Source organism: Oryza brachyantha, chromosome 5 (assembly GCF_000231095.2).
Source record: "Oryza brachyantha chromosome 5, ObraRS2, whole genome shotgun sequence".
NCBI lineage: Eukaryota > Viridiplantae > Streptophyta > Magnoliopsida > Poales > Poaceae > Oryza > Oryza brachyantha.
Genome location: NC_023167.2, coordinates 5,180,890 through 5,199,726, shown reverse-complemented (window position 1 = coordinate 5,199,726; position 18,837 = coordinate 5,180,890). Strand labels below are relative to the sequence as shown.

At 43.3% G+C, this 18,837-nt stretch overlaps 3 protein-coding genes across 3 annotated transcripts; 2 read left to right on the top strand and 1 right to left on the bottom strand.

The window, feature by feature from the left end:
* The first annotated feature begins 1,975 nt into the window (after positions 1 to 1,975).
* LOC102717674 (rhomboid-like protein 11, chloroplastic) lies at positions 1,976 to 5,490 on the top strand. The gene is made up of 7 exons (XM_015843457.2): positions 1,976 to 2,233; positions 2,356 to 2,474; positions 3,186 to 3,271; positions 3,469 to 3,509; positions 3,589 to 3,755; positions 3,852 to 3,914; positions 5,046 to 5,490. The coding sequence occupies exons 1-7, from the start codon at positions 2,053 to 2,055 to the stop codon at positions 5,223 to 5,225; spliced, it is 837 nt and encodes a 278-aa protein (XP_015698943.1). The 5' UTR covers positions 1,976 to 2,052; the 3' UTR covers positions 5,226 to 5,490.
* Positions 5,491 to 7,241: 1,751 nt separating this feature from the next.
* On the bottom strand, positions 7,242 to 8,694 carry LOC102718237. The gene has a single exon (XM_015843458.2). The coding sequence runs from the start codon at positions 8,635 to 8,637 to the stop codon at positions 7,414 to 7,416; it is 1,224 nt and encodes a 407-aa protein (XP_015698944.2). The 5' UTR covers positions 8,638 to 8,694; the 3' UTR covers positions 7,242 to 7,413.
* An 8,806-nt stretch (positions 8,695 to 17,500) lies between these two features.
* LOC102718516 (major pollen allergen Lol p 11-like) lies at positions 17,501 to 18,345 on the top strand. The gene is made up of 2 exons (XM_006664850.3): positions 17,501 to 17,774; positions 17,881 to 18,345. The coding sequence occupies exons 1-2, from the start codon at positions 17,594 to 17,596 to the stop codon at positions 18,225 to 18,227; spliced, it is 528 nt and encodes a 175-aa protein (XP_006664913.2). The 5' UTR covers positions 17,501 to 17,593; the 3' UTR covers positions 18,228 to 18,345.
* Positions 18,346 to 18,837: the final 492 nt, after the last annotated feature.

The following is an 18,837-nucleotide window of genomic DNA, read 5'->3' as shown; positions in this document are numbered from 1 at the left end:
AAGAGGCCTCAAAGGTAGAGAAAGGAAAGAAACGCTTTAGGACATTGCTTTGGTATCTATTTTGAAACATAAACATCATAATACAAATTCCCTCTGCTCAAATTTATTTCACTTCACGTTAGTTTAGTCCTCCTAGTTTGTCAAATATTGTTTTTATTAGAGACCTGGAATACGAAGTACTTTTGTGCTCAAAGTTTTTTCTGTGTTGACTAATTTCTTTTAATTTATAGGTCATGTTTTTTTGCATGCCTTATATTGTATCAAGATTTATTGACACTATAATTAACACTATCTCCGTATGACCCTCCCAACCCAATCTCACCACTGTCCCTCACCCTAACCCACGAAGTTCTTTCATATGCTTTAGAGCCATCTTCTTATGCTAATTAAAATTGTCGCGATCTCTTCGCTTTAGAAACTCCAAATATATTTTTTCTAGTCTAACTTATTTTTCCTATGGTATCAATGTAATCCGTTCGTTCTAAATATAACATATAACTATTCTTTTCATGTCTCGTGGTATAAGGCGTGATGCAAGCATACATTAACTAGCATATCTATTTCCTCTATATTTGATTTATTTTACATTATTCATCATCGAAATACCCAATCATATTATATACATGCATACATAAGCCATGATATTCTAAACGAGACGATTATAATTCTTTCTTAATTTTAATGTAAGTGATAGTCGTGGCTTATATTTTGAAATGGAGGAAGTAATTATATAGTTTTCTTACGCACAATGGACTTGACCGCTACCTTTATCTGGATACTCACTTGGCTCCCTCATCCGCTATAGTCTTCCGTTAACTAACCTTCATCCTTAATCCGAGCCCTCCGCCCTATTCCCTCCATGACTACAACCATAAAGTATGATACATGGACTTGCCAAGAAAAAAATCTACTAAAATCTAGGTGTTATCAATGCTAAGGACTTACCAAAGAAACAATCTTTTTGGTAAATCCACACCATCCTCATCACCCTCTCACCCCTTTTGTTCGATAAAATGGATCTTAAAAATAGTTATCGGACTAATTTCACTTAAAAAATCTCAATAGCAAAGTTTTTTTCATTTATCTTTGGAACACCAAAAGTCCTCCAAAACAAAAGAAAATTGCTATACGTACGATGAAATCATACAATCAGTGTACGATTTCAGTCGTTGCTTAAAACATACCGTCGTCGCCATGTTTTTTTTTACCTAGATGGACAGACGCACCGCCGCTGCTTCAAATGGGATGACGAGGCTACCGTTTCATCATGCGTTAATCGTACGATGAAAACGTACTATGAAATCGTATGAATAGCAATTGCTCAAAGCAAAATTAGGGAGCGACCTCAGGGCATCCACAGTGCGCACATAAGATAGGTAGTAAAATAGTACTACTACTAGGTTGTATACATTGTGAAAATAATAAATAGCTAATACCAGGTAATATGCTTACTATGTCATAAGGAATAAACAAATGATTTCTCTCATCTTTCTCTCTCAAGCTAGTGATGGTAGGATCTAGCTTGCTACTCACTTTTATTCTTTTAACATTGTGGCTACAATAATAACTAAGGTCACCTCCAATAATAGAGATAGCAAACTATCTCTAAGCATTCTAAAAGACAACTTCTTAAATAGTCTAGCTGTTAGCAAGTAGCTGATAATACAAATGACCCTGCAAGTCATTCTCACTTGACAATAAAATATGTGCAAGAGATTGTCTCTTAATTAAGAGATATCTTTTATCTCTCTCCTATTAAAAAAATATATAATACATAAGATAGCTTATATAAGATAGCTTATAGATATCCATTAAAAGACCTAATATCTACTGACCACCCTTATTCTCAAAATAGATAGCAACATTGCTGATGCCCTCGGATCACCTGCCCAATTCTTTGCCTCCATGGCACGGCTGGCACAAAAATACATCATCGTTCCAGAAGCCTCTCTCTGGAAGTGGGCCCCACCTTTCCTCATAAATCCCGGCCTCTCCCTCCCTCTCGCAGCAACCAGCAAGCAAACCAAAGAAGCAAGAGAGAGAAGGAAAGCCATGACGGCGCAGCAGCTCCTCCTCCTCCCGGCGCCTTCCAGAACCTTCTCGAAGCCGCTCCCTTCCCCTCCCTCCTCCCTCCCAGGTTTCCGCCTCTCCTCCGCCTACGCCGCCACCGCCGCCGCCGGCCGCCGCGACCTGCTCCGCTCGCTCCGCTGCGGAATGAGGCGCTCGGGCTCAGGTGACCCGCCTCCTCCTCCTCCGGCCTCCCCCCCTCCCCCCTCTTCTCTTGTCGCGAGGCCGCGAGGGAGTGGGCTCGTTGGTTTGATTACGTGTGGCTGACCTGTGCGCATTCGTGATCAGACTTGGTGCCCGACCTGGAGCTTGCCAAGGACAAGCAGTGGCAGGGGAGACGTCCCAATGGGATTTTCTGGATCCTGCTGCTCAATGTTGGAGTCTATGTCGCAGATCACTTGTTTCAGGTACCACTGCAGCGCTAAGCGAAAGTAGGATCGATTAGTTGGTTGTTTCAGTCTGCATAAACCAATCAATGTAGGCGTTGACGCATTGTAGACTGGGCTCTGTAGGCTAGAAATATTGCATAAATCAAGTGAGGATGGAAGATGCAGCCTCAGAGTTGTTCCGTTATGTTGTTATATCTCAACCGTGCTAATTGAACCAGAAGGTTATAAATCCATTTTGGCATTTTATGATGGATTGCCATTGCAAATAATCCTTAGTGGAAGATTAATGCAAGGACAATGCAAGCGTATTTATTTATTTTTTAAAAGAATATCACTTATATAGATCAAAGGATTTATGCTCTGATTTTAGAATCATGGAATTCAGATACAAATTGCTGTGATACAAACAGTGACGAAACTTCTGGAAGAGGCACCCTAATGGTAGGGGAGGCTGTTCCACCAGCCACAACCAGATTCAGGCCCTCGGATTGACTCGGAGGTTTCTATGCAAGAGTCCCTGGTCTTTCAAAAAAAAAAATTCATAATTTCTAACTTAGTAAGAGGTATCTCATGAACTTTTGTTACTTATCTTTATTCAAAACAGCACGAGCAGTTAGGCACATCTATTGCAAGGCTGATTTATATCGAAAACAACATAGGCACATACCTGTTCTTCTTCATCTGTTGAAATTATCCTTACTTATCATTTTCTGTCTTCTTGCACTCCAGATTCAAGATATAAAGGCAATGTACTTGTACCATGCTTTCCCTACTTGGTTTCAGTTTGTGACATCAACATTTTGCCATGCAAACTGGTTAGTTTTTACTCAATATTCCATATTACTCTTCACTTTTCGCTTGTTGGTAAATTTAGATAGATTTACTCATTTATTAAATCTGTTCTATAAAGGAACAAATATGGTAGCAAAATCTTTGAATTTTCTAAGCTGTGATCTGTTTAACCTTCCTTTGAGTTCATGATCACTTATATTCAGTTCATGATCTATTGTAGGAATCATCTTTCAAGCAACCTCTTCTTTGTGTACATTTTTGGTGAGAATCATTTCCTAAACCAAATGTTCTGCTTGATGCTGATAGTTCTGTTAAAGGATCACTATGTTTGATAATGCAGGGAAGCTAGTTGAGGAGGAAGAGGGTAGTTTTGCATTGTGGATGGCATATATTTTGACTGGTGCCGGATCAAACCTAATTTCATGGTTATTTCTTCCAACGACCTCCGTGTCACTTGGAGCATCTGGTGCTGTTTTTGGTCTTTTCACAATTAGTGTTTTAGTGAAGGTGAATATTTAAATCTTGGCCACATTCAATATGTTCCCTAAATGAGTCATCATATCATTCAATTACTTTTAACCCTTAAATCCCTTGTTGCAACAGATGTCATGGGACTGGAGAAAGATTCTTGAGGTCCTTATCCTTGGTCAATTTGTTGTTGACAAGGTATATCATGACATTTTCTTGGTTCTTTACTTAGTCATTGAACTGTAGACTTGTATGCAGAACCATGCATCAATACTTTCTTAGACAAAATATATAAAAATCTGCAGGGAGGTTCATTTTCAATTTAAAATATATATTCCCCCCTAACCAATTTCGACTGGGCCTTAATTGGTTTTTCATGTTTTGAAAAGAATAAAATTTGAAGGCTGAGGTTATCAGCATTTGATATTTGTATCATGTGTAGAAAGGATAATACATCTGTTCTGCAAACAAAACTTGAATCAAATTGTGCCAATCATTTAACCCATTACCCAGCCCTTCTCGTAAGGACAGGTACTCAGCAAAATTTGCAGTTAATCTGCTTTCTGGCTGATAAATTGCCCACCTGTCTGCTGGTGGGATGTCCAGTCCATCCAATATTTGACTATGAGATTCTAAATCCAGAAATAAACAATGGTGGCTGGTCCATTTTGGTAAATGACTTGATTCTATTAGAAAGTTTTGGTAAAAATTCATATAACCATATACTCTAATTCCAAATAATAATTGTTTTAGACTTGTTCATAACAATTAATAAAATAACTTAAGTGGCTCTGCTGCCCTTCATTTGTACTACATTCGTAAATTTGAGGCATTTTTTATGAGGTGTAGCATCAAGGGCAAACAGGAAAAAAAAAGGAAAATATGCCTAGAAATTATAAAGCGTCTTACATTTGAAAAAGAGTTGATGAGTCTAAAATGACCTACATTTGGAATTGGAGGGATTAGATACATTGTAAACATTAATCCATCTATAGTGGGGCAAACCATCCATCATATACACAAATATCTAAAAGTAAAAACCCCACTTATTTGATAATTCAGAGCAAGATCACTGCAATGATCGATAGTTGTTCCTGCCAATTTTTTTGCAAGTGGTGTTAAGTTCTAGGATAGGCAGTACTCCTTGAAAAAACAGGTAATGTTCTACTTCTAGCAACACGTTTAAAGCACACCATATGTAACTAGTGTTATAGCAGTAAATTAAATGCTTCACTAGTTGTGTTACCAGTTTATTATATTTATACTGATCTTCAAGTACTAAATGAATATTCTTGAATAACCCTTCATTGTTTCGTTCCTACCTTATAGGTTATGGAAGCAGCACGGGCAACAGCGGTTACAGGCCACTCAATGCAAGTAAACAATATTGCCCATCTATCTGGTGCTTTGATTGGTGCTGCACTAGTGTTCTTGATAAATCGTATCCCTTTTCCATCCGATGGCGATAGTCCAAAATCCTCTAAGGATAGAAAGGAAAAAAGAAGCTAATTTTATTGTCCATAGTCCATATGATAATTGCGACCCTAACAAAATTAACCCAGTACGTTTTAGTTTTCTTGATAGTTCTTTGTGTGCAAATTCAGTTGTAGTTTGGTTTTGATTTGACAATTTGGAAAGAAGTCCTCATACCTCTCATATGTAAAATACATTTCTAATACCTTGGAATCATTATACGGAACTGACATTAAAAGCACATTGCTGTTTTTTTTTTGAGAACACAAAAGCACATTGCTGTTAAAAAAACAGAGTTACGCATTTCTTATATCGAGAAATTATGTACTGATGCTTTCAGCCGATGCCAGGCAGGACATTTTGATTTGGCATTGTGTTTTCCGAGTGAATCTCGTACTATCAGGGAAGAATCACTTGGATTCACTCACGTTTGCATGGACTAATGCTTTTTCTATATTACTATCAGTCTATCACCTCATTATTAATTTATTATATATGAATAGATTAATTAGCTTAGTCTTAAAACGTTATATATTAAAATGTGGTGGCAATAGCTTTTAGTCTACAGTCCATATCATCACAAGCCACTCTTGTGTGTGGTGTCTAGTCTCCACAAGCATGGTGCGGGTGCCACGTATTACACTCATCTCTTTTCTCTTATATTTATGTTTATAAGTTATATTTTAAATTTTAAAACTTAAATTTAAAGTCGATTTTATAGTTCTTAGTATTTTTTTACCATTTAATTTTAGATCGCTAAGAACATTTCTATAAAAATTTTATTAATAAATCATTTTTATCATTAATAAGCTGTTTGGTCTATACTTAATTTGAGCAAGAAAATAGGGCTTCCCACCCTCCTGACATTTAGAATTTTCTACCGAAATCATCCGTGAGATAAGTGCTCAATAAATGTCTGCTTAATTACTTGCGTCCCACAGGATCAGCAACTACTAATTAAGGTGGGAACAGGTGATCAGTTCTGCGTAAGATCATGTCCAACACTTCATCTATTTCATTCTCTATCCTAAAAATCAAAAATAGAAAATAAAAATTAAGCTCTAACAGAATATCCATCTTATCTTCTATTTTTAGATGTCATTCATATTTGGAGAGAGAAACTCTATATTTGGATATTCTCTCCATCCTCCAAAGAAATATGAAGAATGTCATATATGGATGATCTGCTGTAGTACAAAGAGATATAGAGGATAAAACTATTTTAGATGATCATCTAAATAAAGATATGAATGATTAAATTTAGATGACTTGTTGGAGATGCTCTAAGAATCTCAACTCTTTGGGAGTTTCATAGGTAATAAATAAAGTGCTATGTAGACACTTTTGATGATATGACAACGTATTAATGAAAAGAGAGATGAAATAAGTTTTATGGGATGAAACTTTGTATGCACTGTTACCTAGACAATTTATGTTTTGCATGTAACCTAGAAAACAATAATAGATATAACTATTCATTGAGAGAGGAGTGTTTTATTCTAGTTTCAAAATTTTTAGATGACATATCACTCTAAATAATCGTGTCCATAAAACTTACATTGAAAATGGTTTTACTCTCAAGGAAATTAAAAATCCTTAAACATATGATATTACATGCTAAGCAGTCAAATAAGCGTAAAAAACAAGCACTCGCTCTGTTTAAAACATCATATTCAGAAAAAAAACATGTATATATTGTAAACAAATTTTAATGTTTAATTTTCCAAAACAAAGACATTTTAGAATGGAGGGAGTACCGAGCTGTCGGTAAACGATTTTCCTTTTCAGTTGTAGTGCAGTATATGTTGTGTTGGCTGTATATTGATGACTACAATTTTAATTGGTACTCATCATTTTGCGGACTATCTCGCCTCACAGTTAATCAGTCAAATCTTTTTGCTTTTGCATATGATAATTATAAGTAAAAATTAAATTTTAAGTTAATTTTGATGTTTTTTTATTATAGTTTATTTTTTGAACTTTTCGATAGCTATAAATACGTATATAAAAATTTTATTAATAAATTATTTTATTTACAAATATATTGTTCGGTTTTTTTCTGAAACAGCCGAATGATTACTCCTGTATTTATCTTCTCCTAATAAAAAAATCTTCAAAATTTTGATTTTTTTTAAAGAAAACCTCTAAAATCACACATCCACTTAATCCATCCGTGCAGCCTCGTCCACAACTCCTCCGCCGCTGCTCGGTTCCAAAGCCGACTCTACTGCCTGCCGGCGGCGTGCCACGTGGCAGCACCCTCCGCCGTCGGCGGCGGTCGACGGTGGACCGCCCGAGCCGGGCTAACCGCGTCGAGGGCCCTATCGGATATACACCCCATCGTCAGCAAGCCGCCGGTTCTGCTCCTCCGGTTGCTCTTCCCGGCATCCGTGTGCCGCCCGCCGCCGCCGCCGTTGTGGTAGTAGTAGCAGTGGTGGTAGTACCCTGACGCCGCGCTGGAGAAGTTGCCGGCAGACGCCGCGCCGTCCGCGGTGACCACGCTCCACACCACGCTCGCCTCGCTCTGCGGGTGCACGCACTCCATCTCCCCGTCCCACGCCGCGTCGTCGCCGCCGCCGGCCGTACCTGTACCGGCACCGTCCCGCGCCGCCGTGCTCCCGGCGACGATCGTGAAGGCAGAGTTCTGATGCCTTGCCAACGGGAACATGTCCGCAGACCTGCGCCGCGGCTCGTCGGCCACCGATGAGGCGGCTCCGGGATTCAGCAACCGCGCTGACAGTGACAGCTCACCGGGGTCGGCGGCGCGGAGGCTGCGGCGAGGCTCCGCCAGCTGCACGAGGGGAGGAGGCATGGCAGCTCCGGCGTCGAACGCGTCGCTGCCGTGGCCGTCGCAGGGGCCAGGCCTCATCCTCGTTGCGGCGATCACGTCCACGGCGGCCTGTGTGCTCTTCCTTCCCGGCAACGCCGCGTCCGCCTCCCCGGCGCTCCGTTTCCCCCCACCGAGGGCGACGCCAGCGGCACGCGCCTCGTCGCTGCGACACTCGTCGGCGCTGACCGCTTCCTCCACGCCACCGCCGGCGCAGGCGCACGCAGCCATGCCGAGCAGCCACCGCAGAAGAAGGTTATGCGACGGTGACGCCGACGCCGACGCCGAGGACGGCTTCGCTCCGAGCGTGCCGCGGTCACCACCTGCGCCGGAAGGCGCCCCCGACCCGACGGAGGCGGACACTGCCGGATCCCTGTCCCTCAGAAGCACGGAGCGGCTGTTCCAGCTGGCCTCCGACGAGCTGGTGGCCGCCGTGAGCGTCGTCGGCGCAGCCGACCAGTACTCCTGCTGGCCGCCGTTCTTGAACGCGGACGACAGCGAGGACGACGAGCGGCCGCACCACAGCGCGTCGACATCGCCGCCGCTGAAGTAGCGCTCGGCGGTGAAGACGCCGATCTCCTCCTCCTCCTCCTCGCCGTGGTGCACCGCTGCAGTGTCCATGGGCACAGCTTGTGTGGTGGGGAGACGAGGAGTGAAGCGAGCTCGCTCACGCGAATGGTTGGTTAATCACCACCACACGTAGAATATTTGCGATTGTAGAAGATGGGAGCGATGGTTCGCCTTTTTTTTAAAAAAAACTAAACGACATATTTATAAATTAAAATAATTTTAAATTAAATCTTTATATGTATGTTTTAAAAATTTAAAGTTAAAGTTAGAAAATAAATTATAGTACCTCCGTTCCTGTTTGATTTTTTTTACAACGTTTGACCATTCGTCTTATTTAAAAAAATTAGTACAAATATAAAAAAATAACAAGTCGTGCTTAAAGATAAGTCGCAAGCGAAATAAATGATATTTTCATAATTTTTTAAATAACACAAATGGTCAAACATTGTAACTGAAAACGTCAAATATTTTATATTATAAAACGGAGAGAATAGTAAGTAGCCTAAAATTAACTTTAAATTTAAGGTTAAAATTTAAATTTTGACTTACAAACATAAACTAAAATGATGACACCGTCAACGTATCAAGACGGATTTAGTGGTCTTTTTCGAAGGAATAAAATAAAGAAAACGGATATGAGAGATGACGTGTCTAGAAGATGCTAATGTATACACGAAAATGGAAACAAATGATTAAGAGCAGATCCAGGTTCGCCATGTCTATGGAGGGCACAGATACGACCAAATTTTCAAATTTTGTCGGTTCAAAAAATTGATCGAAATTTGAAAAATGGTCATTTTGAATAAAATTTGCAAAGTTCAAACGCACTGAAAATTTCAGGTAATTTTTTTGTCCTATCGGGGTGTCTGAAATTACCGAAATTTTTTTCCTGACATTGTGAATAATAGTATGCCTCATGGATAAACAAATTTTACAGTGTAAACTAATCTCTGTATTAATTACCGTGCATGACATTTCTATACCTCACGGATAAACATCACTAGTTTGCACTACTAGTTAAAGGATACTAATCCCTTGAAGAAAGATGCTAGAAAAACGAGAACACGATATATTTGGAGTTAATGACCAGAAGATATATTTCAATCAGTTTCGATCATTCTAATGACACAATCATGTCCCGGAGATAACGAGGGCTGCTTAATCTTGAATCCTCTAAAGTTTGAGAACTACATTTGGCCATCACCTGATATGTAAGTTTTCTTTAAAACATCACGACGAATGATTCAGGGAGAACTAATTTAATTAAGGGCTTTTGCAAATTTGTCATTAAGTTTTTTTAAATTGTAAGGATGTCACTAAAATGACGGTTCTAGTGATAATTTTATAATTTTTTAGTGACAGTTTTATAATAACGTTTTAAATTAGTGATAATTTTGTAATTGTCCTAACTAATTAAGATGAGAGGAGGAAGACAAGTCGTGGGCCCTGCCATAGTGCAGCTGAAAAATGTGAGTTCATCTCGAAGTATGATGGGAGCACCATCTTCAAGCAGACAAGCCGTTTCTGTGGCGTTCCTTTCCTCTAACCTGGAAACACCTCCACCTCCATCTTCTTCACCCCAACCATACAACCTAGTTTGTTGGATATAATTTGTTTTCATAACTCGGTAGTAAAAATTAGAAATCCGTGTGATTTTATCTCTAAATTCGTATCAAATGATGTATAGTAAAATTTACGAAATAATCATCTAGTGATTGCAGCGATCTAGGTATCATCCCAAGGTCCTATGTTTAAATCTTTATATGACCAAATTTTAGATTGGGTTGCTTAAGAAGCTAAGTTCTCGATTTAAAAAGGTTGCATATATTCGATTAGATACAGAGGCAAGTAAAAAACAACCTTCTCTAAGAAAATAAAAAAATTGAAATAATTGTTAGGGCACAAAAAGACCAACAACAAGGTTACAACAGTTGTGCAACAAGGAGGTTCTTGAAGATTCAATATTTGTGAGAACGCCAAGAAGAGGCATGGCTCCTATGATGCCATTAAGAAGGGGCATGGCTCAAATCGTCGTCTCCATATATATCAAATCCAATTCCAATTAATAAAAGAAGGATAGAAAAAGATTAAGATCAGATCATAGGTTTTTATCCCTACTCGCGTGTGCCAAATCTCACGCATATATGACATCTTTAGAAGTAAAATGGTTAATTAGCAGTGTCATCTTTTCGCTTTTGCTTATGCTTATACCAAAATATAAATTTACTCTTAAATTTGGGTAGGTTTTGAGATTTTTTTAATCATAACTTATTTTTCAACCTTGGATTTTAGATAGCGAAGAATACATATACAAATTTTTCTTCACCAATTATTTTTTATTTACAAATATATCATTTGACTTTTTTGGTGAGTAAGCTAAACCATCACCCCTGGATCAGCATTTATAACCGGGTAACTGAGACGAAGGGAATCCTATTGAATCTAACCTTATTTCAAAATTCAAACAATAGAATGCTTGAGGAATCATCTCTAGAAATTTGTCATGTTGTCATGGTCTAAATCCGTTTAAGCAAATGTACAATTATATCCAGCTGGGTTGTAATAATTCCATGGATCTAAAAACAATTCGTATTATTATGTTCTATAAAGTCGTTGTAAAGCCTCTATCATGGTGAATGCAGTATTGATGGAATGTCGAGTTGATGTAGACCTAGGCCCCATAATATGATTTGACTAGAATGTCGTGTATTACACAAATTTGTGCTGCTTATTTGGAGACCTGATCCGTCACATATGGCAGGGCATAATTAGATACAGTGGCAGTTTACCATCCACATGCACAATATGCATACCACTTGTTGACGCTTGAGAGGGGAATGCCACATGTCATTGGTATATTATAATTACTTAATGGTATATGGTGGACATGTCATTGGTATATTATAATTACTTAATGGTATATGGTGGACATTAAAAGGAAATTGTTTTGTGACAGTGGTTCCAAACAATCATGCGATGAATAGTGATTTTTTTTAAAAAAATTATTCATGGTACTGGTCTGACATATTTGGGATAATGTTGTTGTATAATTAGTGGACCGGTGTTTCAATTTGCACTCTGTTTGTCCTCTTAAATTGTTTCCCATGTACTGTAAAAATGCACACATGCATAAGCCATGGCCATGGTTATGACAATAGATGCACAATGGAGACAATCTTTTATGTGGAATTTAAACCCTTTTTGAAAAAAAACCACAGACGTTTACCAACAACGGACGGTTACAGCATGAAGACAGAGACAACAAAATTATTCAAGCTCATAAAAATTCTATCAAAAGTATATTGTCGATGTAGCCATGTGATCCACCAAGCCATAGGGCGTGCAAAGGCGTGAGGTAGTAGTGGGTTGGTAGCCATGTGTAGGGTAGTCGCAGTCGAGATAGCCGTAGTTGTGTGTGGATGACGAGTGATCCACCAATCCATAGGACGTGTAAGAGGCATCATAGAGTGGTAGCAGATACATGGGATGGTGTTGTGGACCAAGGTGCATGAAGATGTGCTGCTGATGAAGGCGGTGAAGCAATATCATGATAGCCATTGAGGAAGATGGCGTAAAAGAAGGTGATTGCTTTGTATAAATTTATTCCTTATCTCCTCTCCCATGTACCTCTATATATATACTAGCCCTTGAGGCATAGTACAATTATCGGGTTATGTTGTACATATTTCTTTTATACTAATTAATTTTGTCAACATTCGATTCGTGATAATTAAGTGTGAGTTATGCACTCTCCGTTCACAATTTAATATCCTCTCTCTTCTTTTTGCAAAATACATTACATGCAAGTGATTATAACATAGACACATTCATCCTTATAAAGCACATACACATGCACACACCCTTTGGTGAAGGTGACGACATATCTTATGATTAATGAAGTCACCTGTCACGCTCGGAGTTTCATCCCAAGCCTAAAATCGTAAAAAGAAATTCGTAAACAACAATTGGCTTAATTAACTCAGGAAAAATCCCTCTAAAAGGAATTAATTCAATTAAATCGAGGCTCGCAAATCGATTAACTGGATTTAAATTCAAATTGAAGAACAATAAAATTTGATCAAACAAATTAATTTAAAATTCGGTAAAAGTGGGGTTTTCCTTTTTCCCTCATTTTTCCTTTCTTTTTCCCTTCCTTCTCAAATTGGGCCGAAGTCCAATTTTCCTCCCTCTTTCTTTTTCCTTTTTCTTTTTCTTTTTCTCCTTCCCGGGCCGGCCCAGCCGAGCCGGCCCACTTCCCCTCGGCCGGCCTAGCCTACCGGCTCCGGCCTCCCGCCCCTCCCGCGCGCGCCTCCCCTCCGCCTGGGCCGTCGGCCCAGATCGCTCGCGCGTCCGCGCCCGCGCTCGCTGCGAAGTCTGCCTCGCCTCCCTCCTTCCCCGTGCCACTGACAGGTGGGGCCCACTTGTCAGCGACCAGGCTTTGCCCGCGCCCGCGCCGCGCCGCACCGGCCGAGTCCGCCTCCGCCCGCCGCGCCGCCGCCGCAACCACCGCCGCAACCGCCGCCGCCGAGTTCGCCGCGTCGTCGACTCGGTCTCCACCGGCCGCTCCGCCCTAGCCGGCGCCACCACCCTATAAAATCCCCGCGCCGCCGCCCCGCCGCCACTTTTCCCCTCTCCGCCCGAAGCTTCCCTCCGTCGCCGCCAGCCGCCGATCTCCTCGTCGGCCGTCGGACGTCGCCGCCCACCCGCGCCACCACCGCCGCCCCTACCTCGCTGATCTCCCGCCGGCCTTCGTCGCTGCCGGTGTGCACCCGAGCGTCGTCGCCGTCGTCGTCGGACTCCGCCGGTCGCCGGCGGCCCCTGCCAGACCGTCACCCAGCTCCGCCGTCGTCACGTTGTCCTCGCGCCACCCGCGCCTTCCCGCATGGCCGCTTCCCGCGCCCGCCCGCCGTCGCCGTGCCGTCGTCGCCGTGCGCCGCGCTCGGTCGCGCGCCACGCGCTGTCGTCGGACGCCGGTCGTCGTCGTCGCGCCGTCGTCGCCGTCGCCGCCCGCTTTTCGCCGCCCGACGTCGTCGCCGACGCCGTCGTTGCTGCGCCGTCGCCGCCTCCCCGGCTGAACGCCGCATCCCATCCCCCTCTCCCTCGCGACGCCGTCGCTGAGCTCCTCCGCCCGCCGCGCTGCTGGCTGACTCACCGCCGCGCCGCCCCGATCCCTCTCCCTCTCGGCCGTGTCTCCATGCCGCCGTTCCCCACTTCGTCGCAATCGTCATCTTTGCGCCGCCGTCGCCCCTCCGCCCACCACCACCTTCATCTCCGCCCTTCGTCACCGTCGTCGCACGGTCGCCAAGTCCTGCTGCCGGCGTCCGTCACCGTCTTTCCCTCCCGCCGCTCGTCGCCGCTCCGAGCCGCGCCACCCCATCGCTGTCTCCGCCTCCTCCGCGTCGACTCGTCGTCGCCGTTCTCGTCACCACCTTCGCCATCGCCGCCTTCCCCATCGCCTCGCGCCAGCGCTCGCCGACGCCGTCGTCGCCCTCCCGTCGCGCCGTCGTCGTCGTCCTCCCCGAGCCGCCGCGGTTCTCCCTTCGGCGTCGCCGCTCCTAGCGCCGTCGCCAGCTCTCGCGTGGCCACCCACTGGGTCGCCGCCGTCCGCTGCATACCCGCCGGTCCGCGCCGCCGTCCGCCGGTCGCCGCTCGCCGCGCCGTCGCGCCGTGAGCCGCGAGCCGCGCGCTCTGCTCCCTTCCTCTCTATTCCTCTCTCGCTGACGAGCGGGACCCACTCGTCAGTCGCCACCGCGCCAACCCCTTCCTCTCTCTCCTCCCCGGGCCCGCGTGTCAGTCTCTCCCTCTCCCCTTCTCTCACCGACAGGTGGTCCCCACCTGTCAGCCGTCAGTTTCCTCTCTCCTCGCTGACGTCAGCAGCCCCATTAATTGCGCAATAATTGATTTAGGACTTTTCTGTTTAGCTAAAAAACCCAGAAAACTTCTAAAATTCATAAGTAATTCATCTAGTCTCCGTTTAGGTCCAGTCAAGTTTCATTAAATCCAGAAAAATGCCAAGAATCCATTAAAAATAGTTTCTTTCTCTGTTTCAGTAGTTTTTTAGCCTGTTTTTCTTGTTTTGCCTTGTTTGTCGTAGGTTTTGACCCCGTCGCAGCGCCGTTTGTTCTCGAAGTCGTCGCCGAAGTTCCTCGTGGGTCTAAGCAAGGCAAGTGGCACCCTTCTTTGATCATATTGAACCTATGTTTATAAAATCCCCCGCTTTTACATTCAAACATGCATTGTTTTATGCAAATCTATTTACTTTATTTATCTATTAGGCATTTACCAATATACCCGTTGATCCCCATTTATTATTATTGTCACCCCAGGGTTAATTTGACTAGAATTAGGGTTAGTCAATGCTTAGCCATGCTTAGTTCAACTAGCTCACCAATTCTTGTTTAATTACTGTTACACTTTGATAGACCTTTAATGGTTTTGATCATTATTAATCTCCTGATGTGGATTAATACAACTAAAATATTGCTTATGGTGGGCTGTGGGTGCATGGTTTTGAGAGTCGTGCCCATGGCAATTAAGGACCGGTTCTCAGGAAACCCTGAAGGTCTTACACGTACTAACCACAAGCCAGAATGGGCAACGGTGAGACTCGTAATCTAGCTTGTCCCTATTCGACGTACCCAGGCAAGGGTAGGCGTGATGGAGTATGGACGGGCAATCGTGGTGTAACGAAAGCTTCTCCTGCTTCCGGATCTACCAAGGCACAAGAGGGGACTGCCCGACTTGGTGTAAAGGAGGGGGTGAAACCTGAAGTGTGGTGCGATTGTCTAGGGAGGGCTAGGTGAAAGGTCTTATCATGGTTTCCGTACTGAGGTATCGTGGTAATACGTTGGGGCATGGTAACATGCTTGGCAGCCATGTCTTGTGGGTAAAGTTGTACACCTCTGCAGAGTAAAACTATTCGAATAGCCGTGCCCGCGGTTATTGGGCGAACTGACAGACTCACTGGGATTAGTTGAACCATTAATAACCTGATTAATCTTGGAACTGGTTTGACCCTGCGCAACGTGGTGTAACGTTGGCAGTGGTTTGGGTCTGTCGCAACGTGGTTTAACGTTAGGCAGAGGGTTGACCCTGTCGCTACGTGGTGTAACGTTCGACAGTGGTTTGGGCCTGTTGCAACGTGGTGTAACATTGGACAGTGGATGATTATTTTAATTGTTTACTTTACTTTTATTTCAGTCTATTTTATTTACTGTTTTGCTAAATTACTGCAGCTTTTGTGCAATTTAACCTTAGCCTATCCTTGTTAGCCTATTGCATTCATTATTCTCCCTCTCTTGGGTGTTACTTGTTGAGTACGGTGGTTTGTACTCAGCCTTGCTTATTTTTTCCCCCACCAGAGCAAGTGCCAGAGCCTGTGTTAGAAGAAGGTTGTTCCGAAGGTTGAAGTAAGGTTCAGTCCGCCGTCGAGAGTGCCTGTGGTGTGGAGCCGTCTTCGCCAGCTGAAGCTGAAGATTAGATGGTTTAGTTTGTTTTCTTTTTCCGCTGCATTTCGATAGATAATTGTTTTTATTTGTTTTTAAGACGTGGAACTGTGTATTAATTTGTCATAGTGTGTACTCGGGCTGATGCCTGGACCGAGATTTAATACATGCTATTGTTCAGAAATTTGGTGTAAATTTCTGGGCGTGACATCACCACAGATGCCCTGTTGTGAATAGATGCATCACTTATCACTAAAAGAATAATTAGCCATTCCTAGCTTTTATCCTTCTGCTCCTATATGCTTAGGGTCCATTTGAAATAAAAGATTATTTACTTAATTATATGTATATATTAATATTTTAAATCCTTCTACTCGTACGTACTAAGGCTGTATTTGGCAACCCTATATTCCCAACCTATGTTTCCTCTTTTTCTGTGGGAATGATTTTTAATACCTAAACAATGTATTTTTAAAAAAAAATGAAAATTGATTTGAAAAATCAGATTAATCTATTTTAATTTTTTTATAGATTATAATTAACTAATCATATATAAATCTACTTGTAAGTTTTTTTTGCCAGTTACTTAACCAACTAAAAGAACGTAGCCTATGTGGTTTCCATTCTTTTTTCTTTTGCAACTGTCTAAAATTTGAGGTACGACGGTCTATAATCAATGGCCCAACTAGGTGCACTGGGGAATTGGGATAGGAATAAGTCAACTTGAGGTCCCTTAATTTATCGTCCGGTCTGTATTTTGTCTTTGGACCATAAAACCAGATACAACCGGTCCCTGAACTATCAAAACTGGTGCAAAAGAGGTCACTTGGCGGTTTTAAAGACGGTTTTAGCTGACTTGGTGCCTACATGGCTAGTTTGAGGTCTCCGTCCCACGTGGCATTGACATGACGCTTACGTGACAATTATATACAGAAAAATAGTGGGCCCACCTGTCAACTGAGAGGGGAGAAGGAATGACACGTGGGGTCCACGTGCCCCCCATATTTATTTCTTTTGGGTAGTTGACTATGTGCCCACGTGGGCCTATCATTTTTAAATCATTTTTTATATGCAGCTAATAGGTGGGCCCACTATTTTTCTAATATATAATTACCACGTAAGCGTCATGTCAATGCCACGTGTGACGGAGACATAGTCAACTATTCATATAGACGCCAAGTCAGCCAAAACCACCTTCAAAACCTCCGAGGGACCTCTTTTGCGCCGGTTTTAATAGTTCAGGGACCGGTTGTATTTGGTTTTGCGGTCCAAGGATGAAAAACAGACTGGATGATAAGTTGAGGGACCTCAAGTTGACTTATTCCATTTGGATATTACTGCTGGGCTATCTATCACAGTTTGGGCCTTATGCCTACTGGACTTGGCAGCAGCCGGAGAAGCGGAGACAAACCGAGGTTTTGAGCCATTCCGGTGCCTCAAACCAAGCTCTCCCTCTCGTTGCAGCGCGCGCATGCATGCAAGCTCTTGAAACCCTCTCGATCTCTCGCGTATAGACGTCGACGATCGATCGGTCGAATCGATCGAGCTAGCTAGCTAGCACCATGCAGCACAACCACGTCGCCGCAGCGCCGTCGCTGCGGCTGCTGCTCCAGCTGGCCGTCGCGTCCGCACTCGCCGCCGGCGCCCTCGCCGACGGGCCCCCGGGCTTCACCGTGACCGGCCGCGTCTACTGCGACAACTGCCGCGCCGGCTTCGAGACCAACGTCTCCCACAGCATCAAAGGTACGTGCGTGCGCACGCAGCGGCCGGAGCAGCTAGCTATCTATCTATCTAGCTAGGTGGCTGACCGACGACGGCCGGCGAGCGCGCCATGGATGGGTGGGTGCAGGGGCGACGGTGCAGATGGAGTGCAGGCACTTCGAGACGCAGGAGGTGAAGCACAGGGCGGAGGCGGCGGCGAACGAGTGGGGGTGGTACAAGATGGAGGTCGGGGGGGAGCACGAGGCGGAGATCTGCGAGGTGGCGCTGGTGCGGAGCCCGGAGGCGGAGTGCGCGGAGATCGAGCGCTTCCGCGACCGCTCCCGCGTGCCGCTCACCCGCAACAACGGCATCAAGCAGGACGGCTTCCGGTACGCCAACCCCATCGCCTTCTTCCGCAAGGACCCGCTCCCCGCCTGCGGCGACATCCTCCGCTCCTACGACCTCTACGACGACGACTCCGAGAACGGAGATTAATTCTTTCTTTCTTTCTTAATTCTTAATCATTCTAGACATTTGACGTTATAAGATTTTCCGTTCTTACCTAGATTTCTAGATTTATACATGTGCTAATGAATTCAGACACATATACAATATATATATATATATATTGATATATAAATAAATCTAGGTATGCAAACTCAGAAATTATTATAATATAGAAGAGATAGAGTATATAAGTATTTGTTCGTTGACTTTTTCTGGGTTAATAATAGGTATTGGTTATAATTAAATTGTCTCTTGATGATTTTGCATGGTTTCTTGTTTCGTTTAAATTACTTATCGATCGTCCACTTCTGAATTTCGACGAATGATCAACCATGTAGAAGTACATATAGCTTATTAGATAGGCTATGATAGATTTTCCTCTTTGATGCATGTACAGGATTTATATATGGACCATCATCCATCATGGTATTCTTTGGTCCACAACGCCAATTTTTCGGTGTAACAGGTAGGATTGGACATAACATCTAGAGTGTGTTTGGTTGGCTGGAGATACCTAAATAGAAGATTGCAATGTAGTTTTTTTTTATGGGTTTGGTTCGTGGATGAAGCTGGATATTATGGTTTAAGAACAGAGTAT